The following is a 17,600-nucleotide window of genomic DNA, read 5'->3' on the forward strand; positions in this document are numbered from 1 at the left end:
ACCAAAAATAATAATATCTGGTATTTTCGGAAGTCGTCCTCCCGTGAATGTACGAGATATTATAAAACATATCTCACTCAGTCCACCAAGGTAGGGTAGGGTAGCTAGAGAGAGAGAGAGAGAGAGAGAGAGAGAGGATTTAAGAACCAAAATAGTTAAGATAGTTTTACTCTCTCAGACAATACAAGTAGATAATCTTTGTCGTGCCGTGTGTGTTTGAAGTCTGGGGGATACGTGGAACAGTACTTGTAGTCGTAGTGATAGCACGGGGTGTATGGTGGTGGTTGTCTAAACCCAGCAATCCTAACCACATCTCAAATACTGTTCTGACTATTAGTGCAGACGTAAAGAGAGAAGGAACACAGGTTAAAGAGCCTTCACCAGTTTAGGTTATTCATAAATTCGTAATCACAGATTTTCTTATTATCATTACCAGATATACAGATGTCAATTTGGTCCGGAGTATCTTATCAAGAGCCGGGGAAATAGGAGACTGAACAGTGTACACTGGTGATAACAAAGGCTGGCATCTCAAAAGTAGACATAGTACATGGTTAAAGCGAGCCTCACCGGCCCATTAAAAGGAATCTAAGAGATTTCTTCTGTGGAGGTCAACATTCTACTGTCATATCAGAGAAATGTACGGGTGGAAGACTAGACGTTAAGTAATGGATAGCTGATTAGCATTAATGACACACTAATTAGAAATTACAGAATTTGTATGTGTTCACTTTGGTCTTGTGTAGATCTGAGTGTGAGGACGGAGATGTGTACATCTTTCAACTCCCTGCACTCCGGGGGTGAGGAAGGGGGCATTTCAACATACATTTCAACTCCCTGCACTCCGGGGTGAAGGAGGGGAAATTTCAACATACATTTCAACTCCCTGCAATCGGGGGTGAGGGAGGGGTATTTCAACATACATTTCAACTCCCTGCAATCGGGGGTGAGGGAAGGGGAATTTCAGCATACATTTCAACTCCCTGCACTCCGGGGTGAGGGAGGGGGAATTTCAACATACATTTCAACTCCCTGCACTCCGGGGTGAGGGAGGGGGTATTTCAACATACTTTTCAACTCCCTGCACTCCGGGGGTGAGGAAGGAGGTATTTCAACATACATTTCAACTCCCTGAACTCCGGGGTGAGGGAGGGGTATTTCAACATACATTTCAACTCCCTGCAACTCCGGGGTGAGGGAGGGGGTATTTCAACTTACATTTCAACTCCCTGCACTCCGGGGTGAGGAAGGGGGTATTTCAACATACATTTCAACTCCCTGCAACTACGGGGTGAGGGAGGGGGAATTTCAACATACATTTCAACTCCCTGCACTCCGGGGTGAGGGAGGGGGTATTTCAACATACTTTTCAACTCCCTGCACTCCGGAGTGAGGGAGGGGGTATTTTAACATACTTTTCAACTCCCTGCACTCCGGAGTGAGGGAGGGGGTATTTCAACATACATTTCAACTCCCTGCACTCCGGGGTGAGGAAGGAGGTATTTCAACATACATTTCAACTCCCTGAACTCCGGGGGTGAGGGAGGGGGAATTTCAACTCCCTGCAATCGGGGGTGAGGAAGGGGGCATTTCAACATACATTTCAACTCCCTGCACTCCGGGGTGAGGGAGGGGGTATTTCAACATACATTTCAACTCCCTGCACTCCGGGGGTGAGGAAGGGGGTATTTCAACATACTTTTCAACTCCCTGCACTCCGGGGTGAGGGAAGGGGAATTTCAACATACATTTCAACTCCCTGCACTCCGGGGTGAGGGAGGGGGAATTTCAACATACATTTCAACTCCCTGCACTCCGGACAGAGATGATCGAGTGAGAGTTGGTACTCTGTTGAAATACCAACTCCCTGAGTGCTACTTAGAGATCAAACTTGGTATTTCAACAGTTCCAGTGCTTGGTACTTTTGACTATGCTCAATCAAACACACTCACATCATTATTACAGATAACAGATACTTATATATAATACAGAACTACTTGGATATACTCACAGTTACTTGCATAAATAATTGGATTAAATCCTGTATGCTTATGAAATAATTGGATTAACTCTGGCACACTTTTTACGCAATAATAAAATATTAACCAACAAGATAAAAAATAAAAGTTGATCAATAAACGACCATTCCAAACAGGTAATAACATCAACTAACCTAGGCACGTGGCGATGGGTTTAAGGATATAAGTACTGTTAGAAGTGACGTTTGTCAGGGAGATAGTATCGTATGGTATCGGGGTTGTCTTCCCCTCGGCGTGGCCCCCCGAGATCCCCGCCGTAACTTGATGGTCGTTCATGTCGATCTGAAATACAATATGGTTAGGAGAGGTTGGCATGTTAATGGCTAGTTAGTGTAGAGCTAGAGTCATTGCTGAGTAGTGAGTATCCCATTGGAATGAAATTCATCTAATTAACAAATTAATACATTACTAAGGGTACAGATCATTAAGCGACGGACTACCAATTAAACATTTTTCATCCCCAAAATCAGAGATCATACATTCCCGGCCACATTATTCTATACTCATAATACCGGGGTATCTGACATCACCACTAATAACCTACAATTCATTTTAACCCAAAAATTAACCGTTAAACCTGGCACCATGACCTCTCTTCAGAACCTTAGACCAGTTACATCCCAACTTCTCAGGATTTATTTTCAGAGTAGCTCCAGCGTGTGCTATGAGATACGACTAATAAAATAGAGTGTGCCAGGTATCAGCCTTACACCCCTAAGTACTACAATGAGGATGAAGGGTGATCTGTTCTTATTGGTGCCACTCTCCCGCATCTCACAACTACAGTTTTCATTCCGATTACCGGATTTGGTGGAAGAGTAGAGTGTAGAGAAAGAGTGATGGAGAGTGAAGGAGAGAGAGAGTGATGGAGAGAGAGAGAGAGTGATGGAGAGAGAGAGGGTAGGGAGACTGGGAGAGGTAGGGAGAGGGAGGGAGAGGTAGGGAGAGGGAGGGAGAGGAAAAGGAGAAGCCAATAAATTGATGAGCTCATAATTACTGCCACTTAGACCTTGTTATCGGATAATGGTGTGTAGTTCGAATAATATAAAACATAATTCAGATAATCGGTTTATCGTGCTGAAGTGGACTAGGAAGAGTGGGTGAAGAGTGGGTTGTGGGAGAGGTGGGTTTTAGCTCAGTCCGGGACATTATCATAATCCTGGCTTTGTAATGCAGTATGGAAGATATTTTGGAGTGATATGGCCTCCCTCTTCACAACAGTCGTCATAGAAATTGTGAAGCCAGACCCAGGTAAGTTGCGAAGGCCCATTATTAACATAATAAATACAAATTAGGAATTAAGTTCGAAATCGTGCCAGGAGAAACGGTGGAATTATTGAAAACTTAGAAATCAGGTATTTAATAATAGAGATAATTTGCACAACTACGACATTCCTTGGACCAAATTTTAGACCAACTGAAGAGTTTAATAAAGAAAACCAAAATATAAATAAATAAAAAGTGGAGACAAAACGTCTGTCCTGGATATTATATACTCACATCCTCTATGGGCAGTGGAACAGTTTTATAGAGCATATAGATGGTTCCAGTCACGTCCAATCTCAGTTGAAAGTCGAACTGTCCTGCTGAACTTTGTGACTCTAACAGCATTTTGCCCCTGAAAAGATAAATACGTGAGATCACTGCAAGCTGTGCGAGTCTTTTAATTTCTCTTGAAATATATTTAGGGTCCAAGCGAGGAGTAAATAAGGGTACCAGAGGTATGCCATAGTACGCAGAGTCAGATGAAAGGATATTTTAGTTTCCGATAATTAGATTAAACCCGGACCACCGTGCTAGAACCACTCAAGAACTGGTCTAGAGCTGGTCTATTGTCTAAAAGAGGTCTAGATCCCCAGGTCTTAAGCAGTGATCTGTTTTTGACTTTAACCCGTCCGCCATGGCTTGGTGGCGAGCCAGCCTCGTGATGGTGGTAAAGTTTCAGAAGTGGGTTTATATTGAGGTTTTAATAAAGAAATTAACTGTGATAACATTTAGAGCGAGTTAGTAGGAGGATGGGAGAGGGGGTTAATACAGATAGCTGAGTGTGTTCCAGTCGGACCCAGGTACGATCTATCTCCAGGTCAGTAGTGAAACACTGTGGTTAGCTCCTGGTCGTCCCTGATAGCTATTGGAGCCAGTTAGGGGACTGTTTGGAGGTCGGAACAGTTTCGCCAGCAATTATTCTAGGATTAAATCCCATTCAGCGGGGTATGTCGGCATTCGTTACACGGGACGGTGCTTGTCGAAACTGTAAAAAAAGGGAACCCAATCTGTCGCCAGTCAGTGTAGTAATCCTGTTACTTAAAATTTATTTACTAAACACTAACCACTGAATGATGACACTGTCGCTGCTGTAAAGAAGTCGAATGTCTTGGGTTGGGTTGGTTGCAGGGAGAGGCTTGAAGTTAGCCATAAGGGGGGCGATGTACTGTGTGCTACTTATCACATCACTTAGACTTATAAACCCTGAGAAAGAGAGGGTGTTATAATATTGAACATTTCAATCTCATAAGTTTTAAACATACAAATTGAAATTTCAGAACATTCTAGATTATATTAAATCGGGGATAGGCCCCATTGTTATTGTCTTTGGCTTTATTGTTGATACACACCCAGTTTTATAGCCTTATGATTAATGAACTTAAACTCGAGCCCGTATAACATGTGTCTGATAATAGATCATTTAATAAAAATAGGAGTGCAACAAATACACGGGCTATTTATATTTATAAAACCCATAAACCCCCAAAAGGTCGAAACTACGGAAGAAGCTAGGATCGTTAGTTGAGCGGCAGGATGCGGTATATTTGGGTTAGTAGAGCGGTAATATACCGTTAGAAGCACTGCCAAGTGCCAGTTATCCCGTAACCAGTTACATGCTCCAGCAAATTTCTAGTAAGAAAGAGGTCTGGTAAGATTGTTGACGAGTTCTGTGTAGTAATTGGGGTACTATAAATGGTAATCACGTAATCTGTTGGGAGGTCTCTGTACTGTGTTATAACAGGTGTATTGGCAACCACCTAAATATGGGCATATCATGAAGGAGTATTATAAAGGAGTATTATGAAGGAGTATGTATACCATATACGGAATACATGTGAAGAGAGTCTGGCAATTGTCATGAGAATTTGTCATAACATGGTCATGTTAACGGTGACAATCTAGTTAGTCAGGGTGAGATCCGATACCAGGTTATCAATAATATCATGTACTGGAATGCTGCCAGATTCCTGATACAACAATAATAATGATGAGAGTGCAACCCGACCTGATCCTATAATTGAGGTACAGACTAACACCAGACTAGGAGGTGGAAGTACCTACAAGGGTTTGACACGCTAATTAACCCTGCGTGTAACAAACACCATTTCCGCAGTTATTTAACTCCTACTTCTCTTCAGACACATATTATCCGAGGTGGTGGTGGTAGTAGACCCCTCTCTATCTCTCTCTCTCTCTCTCTCTCTCTCTCTCTCTCTCTCTCTCTCTCTCTCTCTCTCTCTCTCTCTCTCTCTCTCTCTCTCTCTCTCTCTCTGTTTGGCACTCGCATGTGAAATGTGGGAGGATCTCTTACTGTGTGTATACAGTATACAGTAACCAAACATTGACACTAGATGTAACCTATAATAGGGGTGACAAACATAATGTAATCCTGCTGGAATCTGCAGCTGTAATAATAATAATACCATGTGACCTGGAAAGTGTCCCAATATAAAGTACCTCCCACTTGGTGAGACTAATGTCGAGTAAGACATGTTAGTATTAGAAACTTGTAAGTACTCGGCGTTACAAAACCCAGTTTACTCCCAGGATTCCACACCGGATTTACCCCCTCCTCCGCCCTAGAGTTCGTGAGAGAGAGAGAGAGAGAGGTCCGTCTCCAGCCAGACATTTGCCGGGGTTTCTCAACATTCCTCTGCCAGTCTCTTAGTCTGGCCATTGTTTTTACTTTTCAAAGCTACTCTGAGAACCTGATATAAGATACTGTATTCACCATTGTTCTTAATCATGGCTCTCTGACTGGCCACCTTGAGCGGAGATAGGATGGCGACTTGAAGCTTACTTGGTGGGGAGCTAGTGCTTTTGACGGAATTTACCTGATTAAATCAGGGTCCAGAGAAGAGGTGTTCCCAGTGCTGAAATCACAGGTCATTGCCCCGCGTGACACAACCATTACTGTTCTGATCAGTGTAATAATGTTTCGACCAAAAAGGGGGGGGCCAATTTTCTGGGGAAACACGCTGTAACCTCCGTTTAAAATTAAATACATGACGTTTAGTTGAGTCAGCGGATAACGAGGGACGCTAATTGAATGAAGGGCTGTGCAGTGATGGTTGAGTAAGAAGTCAGCTCATTGGCCAGACCGGATCAAATCTGACAAATTATCACCTCTTCCCTTATCTCTTACACTCAGTTTTATATTGTCCCCCGTAATTACATATCTCAATTTGTGTGGCCCCGCCAGCCTCCGTTTAAATGAAATTACGCACTTAACTTTTTAACCATGATTTGTTGCGTTTCGATCCGAAGAATGGGGAGCTTTCGAAAAAAAATTGAAGCCAAAAAAATGCATTTTTTAGGAGAGGAACCTAGACCATAGCGAACAATAATAATATATTCTTTAGCATGGATAATTTAATTAAATACTTATTGATTGAAGTGCAGCGACATTAACCTCTCATCTTATGTGACGTAATGATGATCAATAAGTCCGATTGAAGCTGGATCATCAGTCTAATTGAGAACATTGTGTTTGCATTTTGCATGGTTGAACAGCCATGTTCCATCAATCTCACACAGAAATTACAGTGTATCCTACAAGACCGTGAGATTGGAAGGGTTTTAATAAATGTCGACTACAACTTTAAAGTTTTCATATTCCCCGACTTCTGTATTAGAGGTCCTGACACTCTCCCTCATATATTATATAATATATGGGTTTTATAGCTTTACAAAACTTTTACAGACGACACGCACATTAACATTAAGTATTCTAAGAGTTTTTACAGCGCTAAATATTATTCTCTCTCTCTCTCTCTCTCTCTCTCACTCTCTCTATGCCTATCTCCAAGGACATATCCAACTTCCAGACAAAACATTCAATCAGAACCCGGCGATTTTCACAACTTTTTTCATGGGACTGACGTCAGAAGTTAACCTGTCAAAGAGAGAGAGTAAGAGAGCCGGGGGTTATAATTCCCAGTCAAGTCAGCAGCAGCAGTGAGAGCTACTCAACAAAATCTCCCTGACAATTAACTCAGTTGTGTATAAGTGAAAATTTTAGAGTCGTCTAACATGTGATAAGCGAGAGAGAGAGAGAGAAAGAGAGAGAGAGAGAGAGAGAGAGAGAGAGAGAGAGAGAGAGAGAGAGAGAGAGAGAGAGAGAGAGAGAGAGAGAGAGAGAGAGAGAGAGAGAGAGAGAGAGAGAGAGAGAGAGAGAGAGAGAGAGAGAGAGAGAGAGAGAGAGAGAGAGAGAGAGAGAGAGAGAGAGAGAGAGAGAGAGAGAGAGAGAGAGAGAGAGAGGAGAGAGAGAGAGAGAGAGAGAGGGAGAGAGAGAGAGATAGATACGGGTAGAGAGAGTCCGGAATACAGCTATAGTAGTTTGAATGGAATGTATTGTTCTGAGGATGGCGGGGGAGCTGTGTAAAGGTCTAAAGTATGCCCGCTGATCCAACTGAACAGTGCTAGACTCGTCGTCTGAGCTGGAACTTTCTAACAACTTCACAGATGAATAGGAGTTGTGGCACGTGTACCCTACCGCGATTCTACCTTCTAGACCTTGTGCCGCCAGCTCTGCAAAGCTGGATTAAGATAGTGGTTATGTAGAAGCGGACCTGAAAGTTGGCCAGCTTCAGTGCAATGCATACCTTGAGTAGTTATCTTCAGATCTGTAAAGTCTTCTCCGTAGAAGGGAAACTGAAACATCAGGCTTTGATTCTGAAATGAGTGTTGGGTCATTGGTTTGGTCATTGGTTGTTATACAGACAATCGATTGAAATTTGTCTAATTTGTTATCGGAGAGAGGCAATTTCAGGTATATACCGCTGATTTAATCTCATTTGTTTTATCGGTATACTTGCAAAGAAACTAGTATAAGGCAAATTAGTGTCGTACGATAATTCGGTAATCTGAAGAGATGTTCCCTCATTTTAAAACAAATTGTGAACTGTGTGTTTGTGCGGTTGTGTGTGTGTTTGTGCGGTGAAGTTTGATCTGAAGTGGGAGAGTGTCCAGCAGACAAGCAGTCCTGTGCGTTGTTGTAGATCTCATTGTAAAATAGTGGCAGTGTAATAAGTGGCTGTGGTCAGAAAATATAAACGTGATCTTAACACTGCACATCCCACAAAATAGGAAATTCCGTACACAGCTGCATGTCAAACGTTGATCCCTGATATCATATATTTTCTGTGTTTCACTCTATTTAATTAAGGGTGCCGAACTTGCTTCTCACTTCACAGCTCTCTTTCTCTCTCTCCGCGCTTTAAATTAAATGTAAGTATATGATGAAATCAGATCACAACATCTATATGTGGTCTCACTCTCTCTCTCTCTCTCTCTGTTTGGAGAGATGACAGGGTTAAGCAGTATCGCAGTCTCACTCCTGGACACCGTGAATCTGTCAGTAAATTCCACGCTGTCTAGAGCTATCAAGGACAAACAAAGCTTGACTTGAGAATAATTGGATTTCATCCAAATTTTAGGGCAAGATAATTTAGTCTAATCGAATATGAAAAGTATGGGAGGAGTGTTGAAGGATGGTGAAGCTAAATACAATCTGCCTGAACAACCAATTCCCATTGTCCTGAATCATTCAAATATTTTCTTTTCGATAGCCCTAATTTTAACATTATAATAACCATAAAATTAATTTTGCGGCCGGGATAGGAAAACGATTTTTGAAATGCCAGAGCAGCAGTCCCGTGGTCTGAATGCACAGCTCAAAGGCAAGCATTATGACAAATTCGTCATTTAATTATAAGAATAATGAATATTGTTTGCAGGTACACCGTGTCAAGCTGTGCCTATCTCCAAGGAAACGGATCCCCGGTCTCACATTCTTGAGGTATAGACTCCTCCTAGCTAAAGCTTAGACTCAGTATAGTCAGCATCTGGCGGGCTGACACCAGGTGACACAGAGTACAGGTTACCTGGGTTACAGATCATCTGCTGAACACCTTATCCAGTTTGCTAGGCGCTCCTCAGAGAACATCGCTTTTAACTCGCGAGTTCGTTTCAAAAAATTTTCAACAATAATTTCCTAGGTCTGCCTGCATTTCGTTAGACCAGTAGATTAATCGAACACTGGTCTAAGTTTTGACCTAATCCATCTCACCACTATTCAAATAAGCTCTGAAAGAGCGACATGATTCTCCTAGCAGGCTTAAGAAACCAAACTTCTAGAAATCTTCACACAGACCTTTAAAAACTATTAGCTCTACACTTGAGAAGATACAAGGGACTGATTCCAGGATGCTGAATGCTGTATACCAGGACAAGCTGCTAATACTGTAACTTTAGGTACATTATAACATGGGACAAGTGTAGACTCTACACCACTCTACACTGTAGAGTGGTGTGTGGCTAGCCACAGCGGAGACAATAGCTTCACTCTCACAAACCTTGACCTCGTAAAGGTTTGACCAATTCATCTACAGCTAAGAAAACCAACGCAATCTTTTCATTTCATAGTTTCCCAGCTTTATCACGACGGCCTCAAACCACAATAAACCCACCCCAGAGATCACTGATCACGTGACAGGCATAAAGCACTGATCACCACAACTCATTTCAGGTCCTCTTCCGGCTCTCCCTCCCTAGTTCTGCTTAAACCACGAGAAAGTAATTAATTAACATTCTCTCCGTATCTCCGTCCTGATTGATTGGCTGCTTTTCACAAGCTCCGCATAGCTCCCCCCATTGGCTGACTCTGGCTTTCAAACAGCTCTGTTGCACTATTGGTATAGAGCAATCTCTGTGGGAGCCATTAGAACGCAGTACTAGCCGATGAATTGCCGATAATGAGAGAGCGCACTTGCACTGCTTACGGAATGTCCGGTCCTAGGCACACGTTAAATCTGAATTGAGCAGTAATTGCGCCTCCTTGCTCCACTATCAACCGGCTATTTATAACCAGTAACAGTCAAATATTTTCGGTTTAATGGATTGAATTTCACCCCTGTACCGGTTATCGGGAAGGCCCGGGCCGGTGAGTCCCTCTGAAAACTCCACAGTTACAAGAGCTGACAGGGAACTGTGGTAAATGTACCCGGAACAAGACGCATCATCAGACATATTGACAAATAAGAGGGGCTAATCGTGTTATTGCTCCTGATCGGGGTCTGACCTCCTCTTTGATTAAAAGCATTTTACTGTCACGGACTTTATAATTTGTCAAACGCACAATACAGCGACAAATTGAGATGCTGGCTTATCTAATTAGAGAGGGGACGATGCCGGCATGTTTGGATTACTTGTCCGATATTATTGCGTGTAATAAACCAAACTGTTGTAAACTGCGGTGATTATTTGGGGATGATGAGTATGTGATTTAATGTGAGGAAATGTTTGGTCATTTGCCTACTTGACCGGAAAATGGGGGGGGGGGGGGGGGGGGATTTTTGATATCTTTTCATTACCAAGTCCCTAACAATACCATACCAAGTCCATTTTCATTACCATGGTCACAGAATGTTGGTACCAAATTTAGAAATGACATAGGTAGCCATTTATAAGACACTAATTTTGGCTGTTACCAGATTTGTTAAAACTTTTATTCAATAAGTATAAAAACATAAGGGTAAGTAAGTTCAATGGATGGAAACCTTCTAACAACATTACATTCAATGCCTAATGATAGTTCATAGGTACCAGTCGTATCTTTTCCCCGACAAAAGAGCCTACAGTCGGGTGCGAGCCCTAATAATTGATAATTATACTTCCAGTTATACTTTCATACAAAACACACAGAACATTAGTCAGGTATGTTCTCTAGGCGGGCAACAGCAGCGAACAGTCCTATATCACAAAAGAAATTGGGCTTATTTTTAGGGTGATATTAAATGAATTAGCTTGGAATGATAAGTACAACCAGATTGATTAAACCCCTCCAACCCCCTCCATTCTTCCACATTATATATCAGAGAACATATTGCCACATTTAAAGAGATCAATTGGCTGACGATCCATATAATGCTACAAGTTTTGTCAAGTAAGTAATACAGCTCTTTTTAAAGGTGGTCTATTGATTCATGCAGGATTTTACTTGAACTTGACTTCTCGCACTGTGTGCGATATAGAAGTAAATTGAGTGAATTGTCCGGATATTAGATGTGTATTGTGTTCCAATATAACCTACGTCAATCTTAAAGCGAAACATGTTAAACAGGGCCTGATAATAATATAGAACACAACGTATTACACTCTACTACTATTATTACTGTACAATATGAAGATTTTTAGTCACATTTTATTAGTACAATACGAAGATTTTCTCTCATCATGAATGCCATGAGCTGATATGTGAGTTTGAGATTTTTTTGGTGACCAGGTTACAAAGTTATTTAGTAACCAGGTTACTTAGTAACTAGGTTACTTAGTAAACATTTTATTTAGTAACTAGGTAACTAAGTTACAATGTTATTTAGTAACTACGTAACTAAGTTACAATGTTATTTAGTAACTAGGTAACTAAGTTACAACGTTATTTAGTAACTAGGTAACTAAGTTACAATTTTATTTAGTAACTAGGTTACTTAGTAAATATTTTATCTAGTAACTAGGTAACTAAGTTACTATGTTATTTAGTAATTAAGTTACTAAGTTACAATGTTATTTAGTAACTAGGCAACTAAGTTACAATGTTATTTAGTAACTAGGTAACTAAGTTACAACGTTATTTAGTAACTAGGTAACTAAGTTACAATTTTATTTAGTAACTAGGTTACTAAGTTACAATGTTATTTAGTAACTAGGTTACTAAGTTACAATGTTATTTATAATTTAGTAACTAGGTAACTAAGTTACAATGTTATTTAGTAACTAGGTAACTAAGTTACAATGTTATTTAGTAACTAGGTGACTAAGTTACAATGTTAATTAGTAACTACTAACTATATTATTTATTATAATAAAGAGGTTTACTCACCATGAAAGCCATGTACTGATGTGTTAGGTTGAGTTTTACGCTCCTCTTGTGATCCCGTAGCTCCACCCACCCTTCAATACCAGGTACCTTGTCTACACTATACCAGTCCTGAGAGATTTGGTTACTTAGTGGTTACTTATTGGTAACTTAGTGGTTACTTATTGGTAACTTAGTGGTTACTGAGAGGTTACTTAGTGGTTACTTAGTGGTTACTTAGTGGTTACTTAGTGGTTACTGAGAGGTTACTGAGAGGTTACTTAGTGGTTACTTAGTGGTTACTGAGGGGTTACTTAGTGGTTACTGAGAGATAACCTAGTGGTTACTAAGTGACCTACTTTCTTTGTGGCCAGGTTACTTAGTGACCATATAATTTAGAGACCAGATTAATTAATAACCATGTTACTAAGTGAAAAGGTTACCTAATGGCCAGGACACTTAGCGAGAAGATGAATCAGTGATATTTTTACATTTTATCACTTAAAGACTTGAGTTATTGATATTGGATACCTGGAAATTTGATTATAAGTTTAAGTGTTGACTGTTCAAGTCCGAAACATATGAGTTTAGTAGACGAAGGTCAGGGGCTGCCACTTAAGGAGACCAATCCTCTTTTGCTTTTCAAGGTCAGGGGCTGCCACTTAAGGGCAACAATCCTCTTTTGCTTATCAATGTCTGGGGCTGCCACTTAAGGAGACCAATCCTCTTTTGCTTTTCAAGGTCAGGGGCTGCCACTTAAGGAGACCAATCCTCTTTTTCTATTCAAGGTCAGGGGCTGCCACTTAAGGGAAACAATCCTCTTTTGCTTATCAATGTCTGGGGCTGCCACTTAAGGGAACCAATCCTCTTTTGCTTTTCAAGGTCAGGGGCTGCCACTTAAGGAAACCAATCCTCTTTTTCTATTCAAGGTCAGGGGCTGCCACTTAAGGGAACCAATCCTCTTTTGCTTTTCAAGGTCAGGGGCTGCCACTTAAGGGAACCAATCCTCTTTTGCTTTTCAAGGTCAGGGGCTGCCATTTAAGGGAAACAATCCTCTTTTGCTTATCAATGTCTGGGGCTGCCACTTAAGGAGACCAATCCTCTTTTTCTATTCAAGGTCAGGGGCTGCCACTTAAGGGAACCAATCCTCTTTTGCTTTTCAAGGTCAGGGGCTGCCATTTAAGGGAAACAATCCTCTTTTGCTTATCAATGTCTGGGGCTGCCACTTAAGAAGACCAATCCTCTTTTTCTATTCAAGGTCAGGGGCTGCCACTTAAGGGAACCAATCCTCTTTTGCTTTTCAAGGTCAGGGGCTGCCACTTAAGGGAACCAATCCTCTTTTTCTATTCAAGGTCAGGGGCTGCCACTTAAGGGAACCAATCCTCTTTTGCTTTTTGGTTTAATTTTATTGAATAATGAGTCACGCAGGCGCAGCTGCATTTATTTATATACCCACACTCTAGTCACCTCCATTAGACGACTGCAGACAAAAGTACTGTTTATCACAATGAGCCCATTGTCAAGACAAATCTGCCGGAAAATGAGCTACTTAATAATTTGCTGTATTGTATCTCCCAGCTCGGTCCCTAGCACTCGTTATCCCGGACACGCTGGTACCTGTCTGAAACATGCCAGGACAAGTTGTTTACGCATGGTTGCGCACCTAGCAGGCCGGCCTGTGAAGCACTCCTGAGAATGGCCACTCTTTCAACAGCTGCCTGTTGTAATAACTGTGGGAGAGCTGACCAGCCCTTTGTGCTCTGTGCAAACACCTCCACCACCTCTCTCTCTCTCTCTCTCTCTCTCTCTCTCTCTCTTTCTGTCATGCCTACCCCTCCTTTTTTGATATTGTGTGTGGTATAGTTATACAAGACATTATTATTATCATAAGTGTGATATAATAGGAGTAGCTAGACAAATCACTTGATTTTATTACGGAGACAAATAATAGGTTCGACGGACGGGATATTAATGATACGACTGTGATAGAATATAAGCGGGTCAGCCGTTTAATTATGTCCAATAACGAGAGGTCTACGCCACATGTCCTTAGTGGGCAGTAATATTATTTTTCGTTGTAAAACACAGGTCATGGTGTGATTAGGGCACTAGGTCTAGCTGGGAGGACCACAGAGACAACATCTGACCAGGTTTAAGAGTGCTGCCAGACGGACTTGCACCCGGTCAATACGCGCGCTGGCACCGAGCAATGGGAACTCAGGCATACCTTAATAGCTTCATTCCGATTTACGCAAATTAACATTTGTTAAGATACCACGAGGAGCGCTGTGTGTACGGGCGGAGAAAACAAGGTAAGCTTACATGCCTTGCATATCTGGTGGTCAACAGTAAAACTCTGTATTTTAGAGAAAAGTGTCCTGACAAGGCACTGAGTTTTGGTGAAGTAGGGGAAACAGGAAAGTTGACTCGGAGAGGACAGTTCTGTACCTGAATACCTGCTGACTGACACGCCATTCCGCCAACATTCTCTCCTACTTCTTATTACTTACACGCCGTAAAATACTTGTTGATACCCAATTAGTCCAGCAATTAGGGCCAATAGAAGGAGTGCTATCAGGCCTGAAGACTCCTGCACACTGCTCCTACATTGCGTTAGCTCACCTTGTCACAGATCAGTATCATTGGCATCTGTTTATCACGACTTTATAGGTACAGTGTGGCTAGTAATGCAAATTGTATTGTCAGACTCTTATAGATTGCTTGAAAACAACTATTACGTTGACGATAATGAGGTTCTAATGACCAATTAAGTATCCGTAAGGTATAATGAGGACTGATGTTGGCCGGGAGCGGACTATTTGTTACAAGCAGTTGAGATGACCACGAACTTTACACCTCACATTAAATGCTGGCTGCATTTAACGAGGTGGGGTGCCACCAGGCGGACTCTCTCCAATTACGGTAGAAACTGCGACAGGGGTCTCTCGAACCCTAACAGAGTTCTCTAGATATATACCTGCTACTGTTATTATTATAGCCCTCACATGTGAAAATATAGGCAACTACTCGTGAGCAGAGAGAGAGAGGGAGAGAATATTCTGGAATTTGAAGTCGACCGAGATCTATATAGGACTTCTTCTCTCTCCAAGCAGACTGACAGACTGAGACCCTTTATACGCCGTATATTCTCGGAGTGGCGCAGTTCTCGTGTTGTAGGGGTGTACAGTATGATTAGTGGTTAGCAGGATATAATTACAAGAGAGAGAGAGAGAGAGAGAGAGAGAGAGAGAGAGAGAGAGAGAGAGAGAGAGAGAGAGAGAGAGAGAGAGAGAGAGAGAGAGAGAGAGAGAGAGAGAGAGAGAGAGAGAGAGAGAGAGAGAGAGAGAGAGAGAGAGAGAGAGAGAGAGAGAGAGAGAGAGAGAGAGAGAGAGAGAGAGAGAGAGAGAGAGAGAGAGAGAGAGAGAGAGAGAGAGAGAGAGAGAGAGAGAGAGAGAGAGAGAGAGAGAGAGAGAGAGAGAGAGAGAGAGAGAGAGAGAGAGAGAGAGAGAGAGAGAGAGAGAGAGAGAGAGAGAGAGAGAGAGAGAGAGAGAGAGAGAGAGAGAGAGAGAGAGAGAGAGAGAGAGAGAGAGAGAGAGAGAGAGAGAGAGAGAGAGAGAGAGAGAGAGAGAGAGAGAGAGAGAGAGAGAGAGAGAGAGAGAGAGAGAGAGAGAGAGAGAGAGAGAGAGAGAGAGAGAGGGAGAGAGAGAGAGAGAGGGAGAGAGAGAGGTGTAGTAGTGTAAGAGAGCAATACAATATCAATAGTCAACAAGGGGGCAAGATTTGGGTAACGTCAGTTTAGCATCGACAATGTATGTGGGGTCGGCATATGCATAATGTGGTGCCTAAATCCTCATGAGATGACCTATAATATAACGACTCTATTGTGTGATACGGAGGCGATTTTAATCTTAGTTTTGTAATATTAGGGGAATAATTTCAGCCGAGTACATCATACATTTGAGAACTTTATCTTGTTCGAGGTTCGATTTAGTTGGTTTTATTGCTTCTCCACAACGTAAGAAAAAGAAAAAGAACAGAATATATATCTAGAGGCTTGCCAGAAAAGTTGGTATAGATAAAGTATTGCAGTGAGCTAAGTTCAAGTATTTTACAGTAAGGCTTCCCCATATATCGGCCGTTTTGACAACCGGCAATAGAGTGGCACTCTTACAGCAGGGACCCTTATCAGGCGGCATCTCCTGAGTGTTTCAGCAGCAGTCTGGGCAGTGCTCGGGAACAAAGATGGGACACAACTCGAGATGGAGCTTAAGTCGTGTAGTCTGATACATTTGTTATCGGGCTACCAGTCATGATCAGAACCTAACTCGTCACCCTGTTAACTGTTACTTCAACTAGTTTGTTTTATGTTGCATATTATAGCACCCCTTCTTTCTGACCTTGCTGTGGTGCAAAAATAATGGCGATAATCTCCCTTTTTGAAGTAAAACTTGACATTTTTACCCGCGAGTTACATCAAGGACTGGAGTTTGTTGACACGCAAATTAATGAGACAATTTCAACACTTTTTTTGTTTAAATCTGTAGCTTAGCACTTTCAGTTGTCCACTAAATTAAGAGTTAATATTATGGGGTGATTAGTTCACAATTCCAGAGTAATTAATGTCTTGGGGTAATACTGATGAAAGTTTGGAGACACACACGTGTAAAGTACTGGAGATAGCTGCAAACTTCCCAGCTTAGACGCATTTTTCAGGTGACAACCAAGTGACATAATATTAAAAATACAGTAAGTTAATATTTCTAGAAATTTCTGTAATATGAGGATTAAAAAGTCTGATCTCACCTCGTCTCTAAAGGCAGTTGTCTTCTGTATCAGATACTCTGAAACATTTCGAATCGTTAAATGTTTAACACAACACAGCAGAGCTATTTTGCACAGCCTTTAACAACACATACAGGGGGAAAATCTGAGTGAATATCAACGAGGAGAAAACATTGTAACAATTTAAGGAGCTTACCGCAAAGGCAGATGGACAAGTAGAGAACCAGCACCATAATTACATTTCATACAAGTTCATTAAATCAGCAGCTTGTAGAAAATAATTGGTGTATGGCTTTTCCGGCTTTTGAAAGTCTCAAAACATAATCTTGCTGAAGTCATAGATTGTACATTATATTATTATTTTAATTAGGTACAAGTCATAAAATTGGATTTGAAGACTTAGTATTTCTCAGATCAAAGCTCTTACACCCGGTACTTGTTGGCGCATGGTTACACGAGGAACAAATTTATTGTGCTGTTAGTCGTTCCTCATTTGGAGTTGTTTTCGGTGTTATGGTCAGGCTCAAATTGAGTGAAGCCAGCCTGTTCTACCTCTGTATTAAAATGGCTAAAGACTCAAACAATTTTACTTCGACAAGTCATTTATGTCAGGTAATCTCCACATATTTATAAATATGTATGTATATTAAAAAGTT

The 17,600-nt window shown here is 41.5% G+C and overlaps 1 protein-coding gene across 1 annotated transcript in view; it reads right to left on the reverse strand.

Moving 5' to 3' along the window:
• The window catches only part of LOC134813099 (plexin domain-containing protein 1-like), a 30,322-nt gene extending 13,042 nt beyond the window's left edge, over positions 1–17,280 (reverse strand). Inside the window, exons 1-7 of the mRNA XM_063820778.1 lie at positions 17,141–17,280; positions 16,966–17,003; positions 12,187–12,294; positions 7,910–7,979; positions 4,370–4,508; positions 3,540–3,657; positions 2,174–2,321 (exon numbers count right to left, since the gene is read on the reverse strand). Of these exons, the coding sequence (XP_063676848.1) occupies positions 2,174–2,321; positions 3,540–3,657; positions 4,370–4,508; positions 7,910–7,979; positions 12,187–12,294; positions 16,966–17,003; positions 17,141–17,177 (658 nt within the window). The 5' untranslated portion in view covers positions 17,178–17,280. The remainder of the gene's footprint in view (positions 1–2,173; positions 2,322–3,539; positions 3,658–4,369; positions 4,509–7,909; positions 7,980–12,186; positions 12,295–16,965; positions 17,004–17,140) is intronic.
• Positions 17,281–17,600: the final 320 nt, after the last annotated feature.

Source organism: Bolinopsis microptera, chromosome 3 (genome assembly GCF_026151205.1).
Source record: "Bolinopsis microptera isolate Bmic1 chromosome 3, MBARI_Bmic_1.0, whole genome shotgun sequence".
Lineage (NCBI taxonomy): Eukaryota > Metazoa > Ctenophora > Tentaculata > Lobata > Bolinopsidae > Bolinopsis > Bolinopsis microptera.